Here is a 15,964-nt window from a genome sequence, read left to right as displayed (position 1 = left end):
AAGTTACAGAATGTGAGCAGAAATATACCATATATACACAGATAGAATTACAGAGACATATATAAATACAGAGTATACAAAGGGATAAATAAGAATACAAGGGAATTGCACATTGTGCCGATGGTGAAGAAAATGAGTGCAATGTCCAATTTGAGACATTGCAGATAAGCAGTTGTCATTTTAGTTCAAAGTTGTTCAGTCACCAGTGTTTAACCTAGAGGAGAAGGGCTGCACACACAGGCATGTTGTTTGGGCTTTGTGATGACAATCATTGACAGAACAACACGCCTCAGACTCCTAAGTTTATCCATTGCAACTAAAATTACCCAACTGTAATTTTAGTCGGGAGGGAATAAAGGTCTCCAGCTATAAAGGTATAACCTTAGTCATTGTGCCTTTCATAACTGTTTTCTTTTTGAAACAGAAACTCACTTAATGGCTGTGATGCAATTAGCTGTAGAATTGTAGCTATAAAAGTAACCAGGGTTATGCTCTCTGAGCGGGCACTGCACTGGTAGTTATAATTGATGTGTAGAGTAATACATTTCCAAATTAATTTCCTGCTGTACCTCCCAGACATTATTAGTTTCCATTCATTTTACTATGTCATAAATATCAGTCACATGACATAGTTTAAGGTTACTCACCTCAGGTCTTGCTACTTTTGTTCATGTTACCGTGTATTTTTAATGCATTGCTCACAGAAGCCATTATCTACCACCAAAACTCACTGTCCTGTATGTTGTTTGTCCTGGATTATGTTAATGTTCAGTTTGACTGAAGGCATGTGAGGTTTTTTTTTTGGTGATCTGTGATCAGATTTCTAGTGAGATCAGACTTCACAACTCTGCACTGTGTGGATGGAGTTGCAAGTTACAAGCTGCCAAGTCACTGTTTATCAGTTATTTAGAAAAGGGAAGTGGTTCTGCTTAAGCAGGAAGAATTAGTTCCTCATTCGTTATCCAAGTCCTTTTACAAAAGAAGTCCTCCCTTATAACTCATGACATGCATAGTATCCCTTCGATTTGATTTTTGGGCTGTTACAGCCTTGGCTTTGCTTTTAATTCAACTGAAGTTTAGTTGAATTTTTTTCCTGTTGAACTTTATTGCACTGGGGTGTAGTGAAAAACTCCTTCAGTGAATAAAGCTGTTGTCACATTTCCTTCCTATTACTTAGCGGCTATTCATAGAATAACAAAAGCACTGGTTTAGCAATTTTGTCTAACAACAGAACAACTAATTGAATTCAACAAGAGACTATATTTTTCCTTTTGAGTGCATAGAGTGGTAGCATTTTCAAGCCACGTCAGCACTCAAATGAAACTGATGTGGTTTGGTTGTTGTTGTGCTTATTTGCTAAAAAGAAGCCGATGAGTCTTGTATGTAGCAGATGGTACAAAATGGGATTTTTTTCCCCCCCTTAAATATACATATCCACCACGTTGGTAGTTGTAGAAAGTGTATGGATGTAATCTTAAGAAGGGCTACTAGAGATGTAATGGAAGAAACGGACACAGAAACAGTTGGCCAGTTTATGTTGAGCTTTAGCAGACATGTATCTCCCTTTTCTATTTTGCTCTTATATCATCCCCCTTTTCTCCGCCTCATTTCAGCATGGTGAGCGTGATAGGAGTGGATGTTGCCACAGAGGTCCAAAGGCCAAAGCGTTTCAATTCAGAGGAGGAGAATCCTGTCCAAGATCAGAGTGACCACAGCCCTCTTCTTACCTGAGACGCCAGGACTACCAAACACTAACAGCACCTTGCTTGTTAAGATTTGTTTTGTTTTTTGTGTGTGTGTGTGTGTGTGTGTGATTTATTTTATGTGGTGTTTAATATAGGTTACATTTTCTTCCTTTGTTGCTGTGCTTATTGGAGTTATGGATAAACAGATTTCTCTACCTCTCAGGTTTAACAACTCCAGTTAAAATTGATAGAAATCTCGAAGGTCTGAAGGTAGAAGTCTGACCATGACAATGACATTTTCAAAAACATTTTGAATGGATACATTTTAAATGTATATTATTTCTTTTTTTTTAATGTAGCAAATAAAATTTGACCTTGACATCACATTTTTGCTCAGGGAAAAGGTAAAAGACCAAGCCACAAATGGTAAAGGGGACTAAGAGTTATGGTAATCATTTCAAAGTATGAGGACTAAAGTTCTTTCTGGAAACAACCCACCACTCTGTATTATGACCAAACCGAAGACCTTGTGGACTGAATTGGTCACTTATTAGGTCTCTGCTTGCCTCGGGGTACGACCAGGTTGAAAAGCTCAGTTTTCCATACTATCAATTAAAACCTTTCCAATTATCTGGAGAATATCAACAAACTAAATAAAGGAAAGTGTTGTGGGATTTTCTTTCACACTTTGGTTTTTGAGAAAAACAGAAGAAGAAAGCACCAGCACAATTATGCCACTACATACCTGAAGTTTGTAAGATTCAACCTCTGTTCAGGTTTTGTTGTAGCTAAGTTACTACATTTTGGGTGTAATAGTCTTAATTATTGTGTCAACACAATATTCGCAACAGTCTAATAAAAATAAAAAATGTTTACCACTGTGGGCCAAGCTTCTGTATTTTAATACAGACCGAAAATTCACAACTAAATATCAGCACGACATCATTTATCTTCTTAAAACTGTATCAAACAAGGTGATGTTTAATAAATATGTAGGATTTTTTTTTCTGATGGAGATGAAATGCTAAGAACATTTTTAAATGCAATACTGTTTTCTATACCCAGTGACCTTCATAACAAACATAAAAAATTGTTTCTAATTTTCTAGCTAAATCCCAGCACAACGTGATTCTGCAGAAAAAAAATCATTTCATTCATTCAACATTCCTGTCACTTTTTTTGGGGGGGGGGGAAGGTTACTTTTACACATCCTTTATTTATCCAGGTAAAAAGTGTCATTGACATTAAAAATGTCTTTTTCAAGAGAGATCTGTAATATATAACATCACAGTTTTAAAAATATATTGTATATATTGGCCAAAAAGGACTGGACTAATTATAATGTAGGTAAAATAACACAGAGTACTTGTAAAACAGGCCATTTCTGTATTTTATAGCTCCTCCATAATTCGTATTGACTACAGTCTATTTACCAATCTAAATCAAGATATTAGACACTTAAAAACCATAGAAGCATTACTAATTGCTTTGGCAGTCCATCACTTTTTCCTGCTTACTGAATGTCTGTAAATTATATGATAGCCAATATGTACACCACTATTGCAAGTGTACTGTTTTCTAACATAGTCCCATTTAGGTCACCTGATGTTAGGTTTTTTCTATATGAAATTAGTACATGGAAAAAAAAAAAAACTCGTCAGAGAGCTTCAGACAGCCAGCCGGCCTCACAGGTGAACTGAATTGGGACTTTAATTTCCAGAAACTCTGGCTGGCCAATCAACCTGCCTGGTTCACTTTTACTTTTACTGTCAGGCAGGAGGCCCACTGGCAGTGTCCATTTTCCAACGTCCTAAAAAAAGGTAAGGCCGCACTTGGTAAAATTCTGGTTGTGTTTTATTCAATCGGTGTGGTACTTCACCATAGATTTATCACATATTAAACCTCATGATACCTAACGCCACGGATTTACCACCATTCTCTGTGCTTCGGTGCCATATTTACTAGAAATTAGACAAGGTGAGTTTCCGCGTGCTTTAGTTACTCCATGTTTAATTCATATCGTTGACCTCAGGGTAAGGTCAAAAGCTCTAATTCAAAAGCAGAATCTATCAAGTATACCAAAAGTAACCTGAATTTTGCAGCACTTGGCTTAACGGTCTTTAGATAAAGTAAGCCAGACAAATCACTCCGCTCACAGCTAAATATCTGCAAGTACACTGACGTCAGCTGCTATGATGTCCCCGTGACAACAACCCCGTGACAATAGCGTGTGAATGAGTGTTTAAGTTTTTTAGTCATATTGGAAAATCTATCCAAGGCTAGAACTCCCGACCTCTTATTGATGGTGTTAACAATATTAGTTTGACCTTTATTCTTTTCTTCAGTCCGAGCAAACGGAACAACTTCTATTGACTTTATTGATCGTTGACTTCGTCCAAAAAGCCTGTTTAGCGTACAAGTCTGAGTATGTTCATACTGAGATGAGGGGAAATGAGCGTTGTACTCCAGAGAGGGGCCATCTTAAACTGAGTCACTTATCGGGGCAGCAATGCGCTCCCAGGCTGGTGCCTACCTGCTCACTATTGCCACTCCTGAGAGTTCTCTCAGTTCATGAAATTTAGTCAATGTGTCGCATACTTGACGAACTGATATGAAGCAGCTGCCTCAAATGCTGTTTCATTTCCTCATTCATGCGTTTTCTTTCAAAGTGCCCTCTGTATGTCCTTCACAACCTCTATTGTTTTCATATTTACTGTTAAACTGGTCTCCTTCTCATTCGTTCACGCACATTCTGACTTGGTTTGAGAGACATTGATTCCTCTTCTCTCCAGAGCATAGTTCCACCTCTGCAGGCTCTCATCTAGTTGCTCCCCCACTCTCACTATAAATGTCCAAACATGTGAAGACTGAACCTCAACTGCAAAGCACCCGAAGCAAATTTATGTCCATAATTAAACCGCCTCATCTGCACTTACTGTGTGAGTTTTATCCCTTCAGGTTATAGTGGAATGATTAGATTTAAAAATCAAGTGGATCTCACTAATTAAAATCACTCTCTCCTCCCATCCTGGCCTTTTTGAGATAAATGTCATGATCCACTGGTATGTATTATTATTTCTCTGTAGACTGGATTGCAGTAGAAGCTCTGCCCTTTATTTTCTTGTTGCCATGGTGAATCCTCGTATTGGAGCTCCACTGATGACTACTTTGTTTCATTACTCATGCACACTCTGAGCACAAACTAAACATACTCAGGGCAGACTGAAGAAACTCAGATTTTCTGGAAAATGAGTTTCTCATGTTGGATTGAAGTTTGACTCAGGTTCTTAAACCTGCGTTCTGGATCTACTTTATTTACTTATTTTGTGCTTCCCTCTGTCTGATTGAACACCTGTGAAATCAACGAATGAAGCGATTTAGAGCTTTCTTCCTCTTTCACAAACTATTAGTGTCATTTTTGGGATGATCACTAGCCCAAATGTCATGTTGGAAAACTGGCTTTCTTTATATGTAAATGCAAACTCCTACTGGGAGGGAAAAAAAACTCGTATAAATCTGTCTTGTTTTACAGAAGGAAAAAATAGTTGTCTGTCTTTTCCTCAGTAATATCTTTCATTGCTTTTAATATTGCAGATAATACATAGTACAAATTGTTAATGTTTGCCCTTGTTTAGTTTTATATCCCGCTTGTATTTCATGAAGGACTAGTTTGAGGTTGTGTTATACATACGATTGAATTTTTGCACATTCCAGTCCTTAGTCTCTAAAGTCTGGTTGTTTAACATCAAACCAGTCAGTTCTGGGGATTAGCTGGTGGCAACTGCACACTGGGGTACTCCTCCAAGAACACAATGTTAAGGCTGCTTTGTTTGCATTCACGCTGCTTATAGGAAGCCAGCATTAGGTAAGTTCACAACCTTTTGTTGTGAACTTTTACTTACTTGTGGTGCTGTTTCAGCTTCTTCAGTTTCCCTGATATGGCACTGGTGTGTGTGTGTGTGTGTGTGGGGCAAGATAAGCAGTCATATGTTGTGCTTATCTTGCTAAGTATTTTTTTTTTTTTTTTTTTTTTTTTTTTTTTTTTTTTTTTTTTTTTTTTTTTTTTTTTTTTTTAAACAGAGCAATAATTTAAAGATTTCTATATTTAATCAGTATTTTTCTACCATGTTGGTATATTACTCCAGGCTCTCTGGTTAGATATTATACCAGTGAGTCTGTGACACAGTCTTTTTGATATAATCTCCAAATATCGTACAAACCTGAATGCTGGCTATATACACTAAAGTAGCACAGTTGGAGTAGAATACCACAGAATGTTTGATACAGTATACAATTGATCCGTAATGTAATGCAGTTTTCTTGAATAAATAAAATACAAACTCAATCAAACAAATATTGCCCATGCAGACAGTTTCTTATACATTGAATCAGAACTGTAGTTTTTAGTGGAGTAGAGTAACTGTTGTGGGGTTTGTTTTCTTTTTTGTTTTGTTTGTTTTTTAAATCCTATGTCTTGTACAGTTGCAACACTATAAAATCACTGACCAACTGGTTTCACCTGTTTTAGATTGCTTTCTTTTCTTAAACTATAGTACAAGAATGGCCATGCCTTCTTCAGGCATGTGGAGTGATCAAGTTTTAGTTGTCACTTGAGTTCAAATCTAATCATTGTCCTTGTTTCTTGTTCAGGACATTTTCCAGCCCTCCTCAGAATGAAGCGTCTCTTGCTTCTGGAGCCTGTGATGGCCCTGTGCACTTTTTCCTATTTTCTCAATGCTCCACTTATGCAGCAGTATGTTTACCGGAGACTCTGGGCGCAGATGACAAACACCACCTATCCCATCTCTGACACATCCAGATGTACAACAAGCAACAGCTCAAGCAGTTATGAGGTTTGTCATTAATCTCTGGCTCCAAGGTAGGATTCATGGGTACCAAAAATGGAAGGACCTACTATAAAAATAAGGGCATGCACAGTTGCAGCCATCAGTTAAGTGGCGTAAAACACAAATCAGCATTAGCTGCATTTGCATTATACTTAAAACTGTTGCACTGAATACTGTCATTGATACTGTAGCAGGAAAATTCATATTTAATGCTCATTTCAGATAAGATCTAGCATTACTTAGAAATTTACAAGTGCATGTGAAAGTTTCTTCAACTGAATTTGCTTTTGGCTTTAATTTAATGTTGTTTTTTTGCATGAATGATTTAGGAATTACAACCATTTCTATACAGAGTCCTCCATTTCAGAGACTTTGAAATAACTGAACAATAACAATTTTAAATAAGGATTATTCCTAATACTTCACTGAGAATAATATGATGAATGACAGAACTGTAGAGCACAGAGTGCCAAATACAGTTTCTTCTCACTTTGGGATGCTCTTCTAGCCCCTTACTGCAGCCACCTTCAATTGTTGCTTGTTTTTGGGTCTCTGACCTCAGGGATCAGGTGACTGAAGAATATCTCAAGAACGTATTTCTTGGTATTAAGAATCTCTTGGGTTGCTTTTGCAATATGCTTTATCCATATGGATGGCTTTGAAACACTTGGAATCAACTGCAGGGAGCATCCCTTCGAATACTGGCTGTGAAGCTGCTTTTCAGTCAATTGTGTTATTACTTCTGACCCTCTGTTAATGGGGCAATATATAAAAATGGCTGTAATTTCAAAACAGTTAAATTTTGTATTGTTATTAAATTGATTAAGTTCTAAGATGATTTGAATCTTAAAAGTTGGACTTTACTTGCCAATCTTTGTGTTTTATTTTTAAAATCCACTCTGGGGTTATACAGAGGAAAAACTTGAAAAATGTCTGTGTCCAAAAACACAGTTACCAAGCTGTATTTTGGTGAGTTTGCTTTTGCAGTTAAAATTAAGTCTGTTTTGTGTCTCTCTGCATTTCTAGGGCGTACAGAAGCAGGCATCTCTCTTCTCCCTTTACACAGATGTCCTCTGCACAATCCCATCTTTGTTGGTCATTCTCTTGCTGGTGACCTACAGCGACAGAGCAGGGCGCAAAATCACAATCATCATACCTGTGATTGGCATGTTGATCAATACCTTGGCCTACCTGACTGTATCCTATTTTGAGCTCAACATTTACCTTCTCATTGGCTCCTCAATCCTCAGCGCTTTGTGTGGCGGCTTGGGCACATTTCTGGGTGGCTGTTTTGCCTACATAGCAGACCTGTGTGACACCCGTTGCAAGAAGACTCTGCGCATGGCTGGAGTAGACATGATGATTGGCGTGTTGGCTGGCGGGGCTTCAATATCAACAGGCTACTTCCTGAAAACTGCAGGATTTAACTGGCCTTTCCTAACATCTGCGTTGATGCTGTGTTTGAGCCTAATCTATGCAGTCTTTGTCCTTGAGGAGACAATAAAGCCTCCATCAGATGTCGTTATTATGGATTTGGCACCTCAGCGCTCAGCCATAAAACAGATGGTCTGTGGGGTCTACCAGATGCTTGCAGGGGCTAGTCGTAGTTGTAAAATTGCTTTGGCCCTCCTCATTGTCATCTTTATCAGCTTTTCCTTTGCATATATTGGTGGGGTCTCTATGATAACGCTGTATGAGCTCAATAAGCCCCTGTGCTGGACTGAGATTTTGATTGGCTACGGCTCAGCACTGACCACCACTGTGTTCCTGACTAGCTTCGTGGGAGTGTCCTTATTTACATGCTGTGGTGTGCCCCAGCTGTTCATTGTCCTGTTTGGGATCCTGTCTCTGGTGATGAGCATGGTGATGACAGCGTTTGCTGAGACCACCTTATTTATGTTTGTAGGTGAGGGGGAGCGGCTTTACATTTTAGCACTCTTAACTAGGCAATCAGAATACTGGAACTCTGCAAATTGCTTAAGTAATTTATATCCATAAAACCCTGCCATATTGAGCAAGATGTGTTTGTGCTGCTCTGCCATGATGAGCAAAAGTAAGCTCATCATGCTAGACTCGCAGGCTGGTTTGAAGACTCTGCCATCTTGGGTTTTTAGTAAAACTGTTCAAAATCTATTAGCTCTCAAGTCGACACATTTTGTCAGAGCTACAAAAAGAGGAAAACTGCATTAATGTCAACACCAGTAGAATATTGTTCTATTTGCACAATCAGTGAGGTAGATGCGATTACAACTGCAGACGCATCATAGCTGCAAAGTTCTGAATTGTCTTTGCCTACAGTATAGATTTATAGACTCAATCAAACACTATAAATCTGCATTACTAACTGGAAGTAACCAATGGGTTTTTGTCCAATTTAATCCTCAGTTACCACTGTTTTGCATAATCCTCTTGTATCTAATGCTGTCTAAGAGATGTGCATCTTTATCAATGAACAGGAAATTAACATTAAACAAATCTAAAATGTTCATTGGCCCAGATTTCAATGTAATTATATTATAATGCTGAAGTATTTTGCATAATAAAAAAGTAATTGTCTGTTATGCATTTTCCCCTCCAGCAATTGGATCAATGATTCTGTCTAAAATGCCTTTCCCCGTTCTGCGCGCCATGATGTCAGAGATCATCTCAAAGTCTGAGCAGGGTGAGTGAGTTTAGTGCTTTACAAGAACCACAAAACCATGTCTGAGAGTGTTTGTGGAGTCAGTCCATTGAAGGATGGCACATTCCAGAAGCTTGTGGGTGCACTTAAAAACGAAGCACTTTAAGTTTCTGTTGGATTTGACAGAATTAAACTCTTAATCTTTAGGGTTTGTGTAACCCTTTCACCTTCTGAGCATGGTGGTGTTGTTACTGTTATGATTGTTATTTATTTTACAGGAGCCCTGTTTGCCTTCATGTACTTTCTGGAGATAATAAGCAACAAGGTATCGACTGGAGTCTTTAACAGTATTTATGCTGCTACGGTGTCATGGTGCCCTGGCTTTGTGTTCCTGTTGTCTGCAGGACTCTGTGGGATCCCTTTGTCTGTTATTGGGTAAGCTAATAATTATGCCTTAAGTGTAACAAAGTTTCAAAGGATCATACCACTGCCTTTGCAAGTTTGACTAAAAACCAGAGATGATGTACATGAGTTGTGACAAAATGATTTATTATTATAAGACAATAACAGTAACTGAGTGAACTAATTAAATAATACAATATATTTCAAAGTTCAAAATATAAGAAATAGCTCAATTTTAAATATCAAGAATATTACAGAGGTGAAATGTATATGATTGACATCTAAAAACAGGCTGTAATCACCGTGAACTTTAAACGGTATGTCTGTGTCACTGTATGTTTTAGCATTTTACATACATGTAGCATCCTCAAAACTCGGTGGTACATTCAAGGCTGCTTTCATGTGACATTATTATTTGTCAATAGAAGTATGTCATTGAGGTAAAGTACCTGAAGGTGTTTGCTGAATTTTAACCACGGTGTATTTATTCAGTAAACCAAAAAAGGGGCAGTTTCCTTGTTAAGAGCGACTTGGCAGAAATGTTTTAAGCTTTCTAACTTGACTAGAAAAGCATTTCTGCTTGACTGGGCACTTGGAAATTAGAGGACTCAGTTCCTCTTACTAATCCAACTTTTTCTCACCGGTCAAGTTCCTCTTTTGCATGTTAATATACATCTCTAGTATCCTCATGTCTATTTTATTTAACACAAGTTTTGAGCTTTGTTGAACCAATTGCTTTATTTAATATAATTTTAAAAAATCTAATGGAAAAACACACGCTTTTATTGCATCTTTTAAGAAAAAGACAAACTGCTTTATATAAAAGGCATCAACCAGAGCAACTGCCACAAAAAAAAATCTGCCAAATCAAACATGTGGAACTGTCTGCTGTAGTTCCCTGTGAACTGTGTACAGCACTGTGTATATACCAGATGTTCTTTTTCGTATGTATGTCTTACTGTAACATTGGAAAAAATTGCCGTACTTTGGTAGTTTCTTGGAGCTATGTTGGGCATGTGCCTGTCAGAAGGGTAATGAACATATGTATTAAGAAAGCATGATGATATGGAAAAATGGATGCACAGTTGGATGGAACTGCTAATATAGTACTATAGTAATATAGTACCATATTCTTTTTCTGCTTAACACCTGTTTGTTCTCATTTCAGGGCGGTGGTTCTGATGAAAGTAGATGTTACCCAAGAAGCCCAAATGACAAATCCTTTGATCTTAGAGGAGGAGAACCCTCTTGAAGGTCCTAGTCAGAGTCCTCCTTAACTGAGACTCTTGGTCTAAGATTTTTCTTGGATTCGTCTTTGTTGTTTTCTGGCTTCATGTGTTGCTAATGTAGATTGCTGTTGAATTAACTTAAGTTACAATGAACTTGTGTTAATATTTAATATTAATGTGCACCATAAAATATATTTGAACTAGGTGAAGACCGAGACAAACTCACAAAAATGCATAAAATTCATCAGATTTAATGTTAATACTGTTTTGATACATGTTAAATAAAAATCTTGACTATCAAGTTTGTGTTTATCTAGAACTCAATCATTTATGTAATCCACCAGATGCGCATTGTTGATGTATTATGTTTATCAAAGCTGTCAGCAGAATTTACAGTATACATGAAAACACCTGGAAACAAGTGGAGCAAGTTCAGCTCATAAGCCAGAAGGGATTTTTGAGGAAATCCTTATTTTCTCTTAAATAAAATATTTTTAAAAAGTTCATGGTTCTTTAGTGTTAATATTCTAAGGAATAACTATGAGGAAGGAAAGCCCTTAATAGCATTTTAACAGACTTGAATAAAAGAGTAACATGTTCTTGGCCTTCCTAAAATCTCTAGTATATTCAACAGCCTCCCATTGAAACTAATCTGATCTAATTTACCTGCATGTGCAATTTTTGGACAAAAGCTGAATAATCTTTGGTAATGATTTTGGGTGTGCATTTAAAGCGCAATCCTTGCTCTTGTCAGGGGTATCCAGAGCCCAGGAAGTAGAAGTCCAGTAAACGTCACTATCACATCAGCCCCTTCTCATCACAGAAGTTACTGCAACACCTCACTCATTTGGAAAAATATTCTGGGCCACAACAGAAGAATGGTGAAGTGGTGTCATGTCTTTTGTATATCGACCACTAGATGCCACTCTTGGTCCAGGCTTGAAACTTGGAGTATTAATCTCAGTACTACTGTGTGGTTCCTTTGTTTTCTTTTTCCTTTTTCCATGCATTGTCTTCAAAAATGAAGAAAAACTCTTTTGAACTTCTCATACATTTAAACTTTTCATTTACGGTATATATGCTGAATGTATTACTATGGACTTCATTACCTTGTTAGTCCAGCCAAGGTTTAACTGAATGATCTGATAACCTGTTAAGAGCCACATCATGTCTTGGGATACATTTAATGCAATCAATGCTCCCAAAGTGATGTGGAGAATATTCTAATAAGTGTGATCATAATAACAAACATTACGCAGTATTTCCATCCCTCTTTGTCTTCTGTACAGAAATAACTTTACTCAGTGGACATGTATATGAAACAGTTTGTCTTACACTTGAATCTCAATTCAATTATCAGAGTTTTTCATGTAAATCTAATTAACCTACACATGATGCTTCACATACATAGTTTAGGTAAAGTTTAAACTGGACCTTTGTGCTGTTGGGGTGTTTTGATTGAGCTGTGTTGAGAGATGGGACTTACACATGAGAGCAGGAAATGTTACAACCGAGGTTCATGTTCAGTGTGGTGACCAGGCTATTTCTGCCTTTAATATAGAGGACCACCTTGCACTTAAGAGAAACACAATCTTGTTGCTTTTTAAAATTGCAGACGTAAAACATGACAGTTAAAGTGCGCTCAATATACTTTTCCCTTCTTTTTTTCAATATCTTCACTATTGGTCTACAGGGCACGTCGGTTTAAATTGGCTTGATTCGTGGAAACCCAAATGACGTCTGACCTTAATGCGCAGTTATTTGATTTCCATCCTCAAGACTTGAGGTCCGTGACTGCAGCTTGATTGTACGGTAATGTTGACACTGCGTATGAATTAGGTCGGTGCCGGAGGTTACAAAGGGAATCTTCTGAGGCAGGGCTTTCTTGGCACCAAACATGAGGTTTCTGGTTAAATTAGAGACGGAGGTGTGGTGAGGAGTAACACTGGTTTGCGCAGAATTCCCAGGGGTAAGCGGCTCAAGGGGAGACAGTCGTGGTAGTGGCTCGAGCCTGTCTGGCATGCATGGGGTCGCTGACGATTAAAGGGAAGTTTGACAGAGTCTGGTTGAGATTGGAGGCAGGGAATCGGGGTCTTTGGTTTCTGGTTTCTAAAGTAGCTTAGTCAGCAGTTACGCTCATGTGCAGCGCACCACATCACATCAGATCAAGAGCCTAATCTCAGATGTTGATCCAGAAAGTTGCAAGCAGACCTCTCTTTATCTCAACCTTCTGCTCCCCCGGAGGAGATAATTGACAATAATATGAAAACCCATTTGAGGTGGCTTGTGTGATTTAAACGAAGAGGTGGCGGGACAGCCTGGCTTCTCAGTCGAGATCAATTTGATGATCTGAGAATGATTTGTTCACACCATGATCCGCTGCATATGCTCAGTATAGCACTGAAAAGTCAGTGTAAAGAAGAATAACTACACATTGAATCCCCGAGATATCCTAAAATAAGAAAAGTACAATTTCTATAATGAGAGAAGGCTATCAGGACAACTTTTTAGACTTAAATTGTAAGAAATAAATGTGTAAAATTAATTATTAACTTCTGTAATAGACAAAAACAGAAATTTTCTTGTATGTTGGTTAAACACTTTGATGTTGTATAAATGGACACAGTGGAGATCTTTATCATTAGGAAAAGTTATACAACTTATGAAGACAATTCATTTTTTCCAAAGCTGTCCAGTGGGATAGATTGGTGTCTTTGCCAGGCCGATTCTGGAACCTGGGGCCTTATGTTAGACACCCCTGCCCAATGAGCAAGCACTTGGCGACAGTGGGATGGAAAAACTCCCTTCTAACAGAAAGAAACTCCTGGCAGTACTGGGCTCAGGGAGGGGCAGACATCTGCTCCGACCGCCTGGGGGTGAGGGGAGGGAGACAAAGCATGTTGATAGCTCAATATTTGCATTCTCTGTTTATTCCTTTGATGAAGGTGACAGCAGAAGTTATACCAGCACATCTTTTTCACTATTGTTATCTAAACCCTCAGCTGGTATGACGTTTATCTTTTGTTTTCTTCCAACCCCTTTTCTCTCTACAAAGGTCACTCAGCTGTGTTGGTTTCCTCCTGCCACGAGCTGTGGATGATGTGTGGTGGTGATTTTTTTTTCCCCCCTCATTGCTGTGGCCATTCAATGCTCAACACATGTTATCTGTGTGTGTGTTTAGATGGATGTTTGTTTGAGTTCTGTGCCTCTGCAGTAATTACTCCTTTTTCTGTGAGGCTTCTAGTCCCTTGAAGGTAAACCGATATCCACATCAAGTTCTGGATTTTCGGCTCCCCCAATTTTTAGTATTGCATGGTTGTTTGTTCTCTGATTCATCTCGTATTGCTGAGATAATCACATTTGCCCACCTTTTTCTGTCACATCTGGATCCCACGGCTTCATGTGGTTGCCACTGCTTCCACAGATGTCTTCTGTCTTAGCTGCCAATAATGACTATTTCCTGTATTCCCCTCCCTCCCTTCTCATCAATCTTATTTGCTCTACACTACTTCACATAAGAGAATTAAGTTGTTGTTGTTTTTTTAAAGAGGTTTCAAAAATAGATCTTTAACCACTATTACTGACACATGCTTTAACCACAGACCCCTCATCTCCCCTTTGCCTTTCCTAGCGTCTATCTTTGACTCTAGACTTGTTTAAGGTCCAATTTACGGTGGATATCTTGTATGTCTGTTTCATATCCCTTTCACACAAAATTCAAATGCAAGCTACTTGTTTCGTATTAAGGTGCTATGATATAAAAAAATAGGCTCAATGATCAAATAGGGTCATATTTAATCGTTGAATATAATGATTAGCATAAATATTTCTGTAAATGTTCATTCTTATGTGTCCTTTTCAAAGTATCACTTTAAAAACCTGCAGTTTAGGGGTTTCCTGTCAGGTTTTAATATTTATTGCTGGAGTAAGATTAGAAAAACAAAATTAAGTTGATGGATATAAAATGTCAGACGAAGAAAATTCCAATTTTCACAATTATCCCAATAAACTTATTGCAGCCACACTGTTAAAGCTCCAGTTGAGGCCCTGTGCAGGAGGACCAGACTGAAGACCGTTGATTGGCTGTGTCATCCTGCTGAGAGCACAGTGATTACCATCCAGTGTCTTGGAAGCCATGAATGTCATTTGTGCAGAGCAAGGTTCCTGTCTTTAGCCATGTAGTCTTAGAGAATGCAACCCCCCACATCTCTAGAAGAGTGGCAAAAGAAAGGTCACTGTGACAATCAATACTCTGCCCGGTTCTGCTTCAGTGCATCAGACTAATCAGCCTGCTACCCAAGGTGGGGGAGATCTCAGGACCTGATAAATGGAAAGATGGAGGAAGAAGAAGAAAGCTACCAGTGATAGACTGGGCACACACTTAATATATTGTGAAGGGATTACCATCAGCATTGCAGACCCTCCTGAAATTCCCATAAATTCTTATAATTATCCTAGCCATGAGAAGAAAAAAAAAAAATCACATTTAGTGAATCCAGACCTTTGTCTGGTCTCAGTTTTCCTTGTGAAGATTTTATTATCTCTTTGGGTTTATTAATGTGCACATGGGTCTTAAGTGTGCTCACATTCACTGCAGTTGGTTAGACTGTGCTCTTAAAGACACAAAGACATTAGCACACAAACTGAGAGGTATCTCTGTTCAAAACAGAAGCTCTTCAGTTTCACTCTAACATTACAGAAACCACAGCCTGTAAACCCTCTGTTTAGCTGTATATACAGTCTCTGGTTTAGCCACACGGGCAAAACAGTTAACCGGCATGCTATGTGTGGAGTGATGTGAGAGCACACAGTCACATCTGTATTTATCAGATTTTCTCTCAGCCAGCCTCTGCTCCTGTTCTTTGCAGCAGATTCATTTTTACAGCCTCCATTTGGCCTCATTGGCTTTTTGCTGGTCTATTAACAGAGTGTTTCTCATTTTAACTTTGCATTACAGTTTCCACAGGACTATCAGTGTTATGGCCTCAGTGTGGAAAGTTCAGAATCAGTTGATACATAATGCTACTTTGTTCTGTCTTTGCAGTATTTTAGTTGGCCTTTGCGTTTGGTCTCAGAACAGAAACGAATAAAACCAAATGTACAAGTCATAGTTTTCTATAACTGACCAATTTCATTCAAAATACCAAAACCAGTTATTGAGGCTAAATACTTTTTAAAAAT

The 15,964-nt window shown here is 38.3% G+C and overlaps 2 protein-coding genes across 2 annotated transcripts in view; both read left to right on the top strand.

The window, feature by feature from the left end:
- LOC102213603 (solute carrier family 46 member 3-like) overlaps positions 1-2,028 on the top strand; it is a 7,541-nt gene extending 5,513 nt beyond the window's left edge. Inside the window, exon 6 of the mRNA XM_005746588.2 lies at positions 1,614-2,028. Within this exon, the coding sequence (XP_005746645.1) occupies positions 1,614-1,731 (118 nt within the window). The 3' untranslated portion in view covers positions 1,732-2,028. The remainder of the gene's footprint in view (positions 1-1,613) is intronic.
- Positions 2,029-3,334: 1,306 nt separating this feature from the next.
- Positions 3,335-11,219, top strand: LOC102213326 (solute carrier family 46 member 3-like). The gene is made up of 6 exons (XM_005746587.1): positions 3,335-3,505; positions 6,336-6,538; positions 7,559-8,438; positions 9,111-9,194; positions 9,431-9,587; positions 10,723-11,219. Exons 2-6 carry the CDS (start codon positions 6,359-6,361, stop codon positions 10,829-10,831), a joined length of 1,410 nt encoding a protein of 469 aa, XP_005746644.1. The 5' UTR covers positions 3,335-3,505; positions 6,336-6,358; the 3' UTR covers positions 10,832-11,219.
- Positions 11,220-15,964: the final 4,745 nt, after the last annotated feature.

The sequence above is a fragment of the Pundamilia nyererei genome, unplaced genomic scaffold, assembly GCF_000239375.1.
Source record: "Pundamilia nyererei isolate P.nyererei 1_Seehausen unplaced genomic scaffold, PunNye1.0 scaffold00180, whole genome shotgun sequence".
NCBI lineage: Eukaryota > Metazoa > Chordata > Actinopteri > Cichliformes > Cichlidae > Pundamilia > Pundamilia nyererei.
Note: the sequence above shows the minus strand (reverse complement) of the source record. Positions and strands in the feature narration are given on the sequence as shown.

What these genes read in the sequence shown, in the direction of transcription:
- LOC102213326 (XM_005746587.1), top strand. Translation starts at nt 6,359, where the DNA reads ATGAAGCGTCTCTTGCTTCTGGAGCCTGTGATGGCCCTGTGCACTTTT. An exon ending in ACAGCTCAAGCAGTTATGAG is followed by an intron (nt 6,539 to 7,558) that starts GTTTGTCATTAA and finishes CTGCATTTCTAG; the next exon opens with GGCGTACAGAAGCAGGCATC. An exon ending in CACCTTATTTATGTTTGTAG is followed by an intron (nt 8,439 to 9,110) that starts GTGAGGGGGAGC and finishes TTTCCCCTCCAG; the next exon opens with CAATTGGATCAATGATTCTG.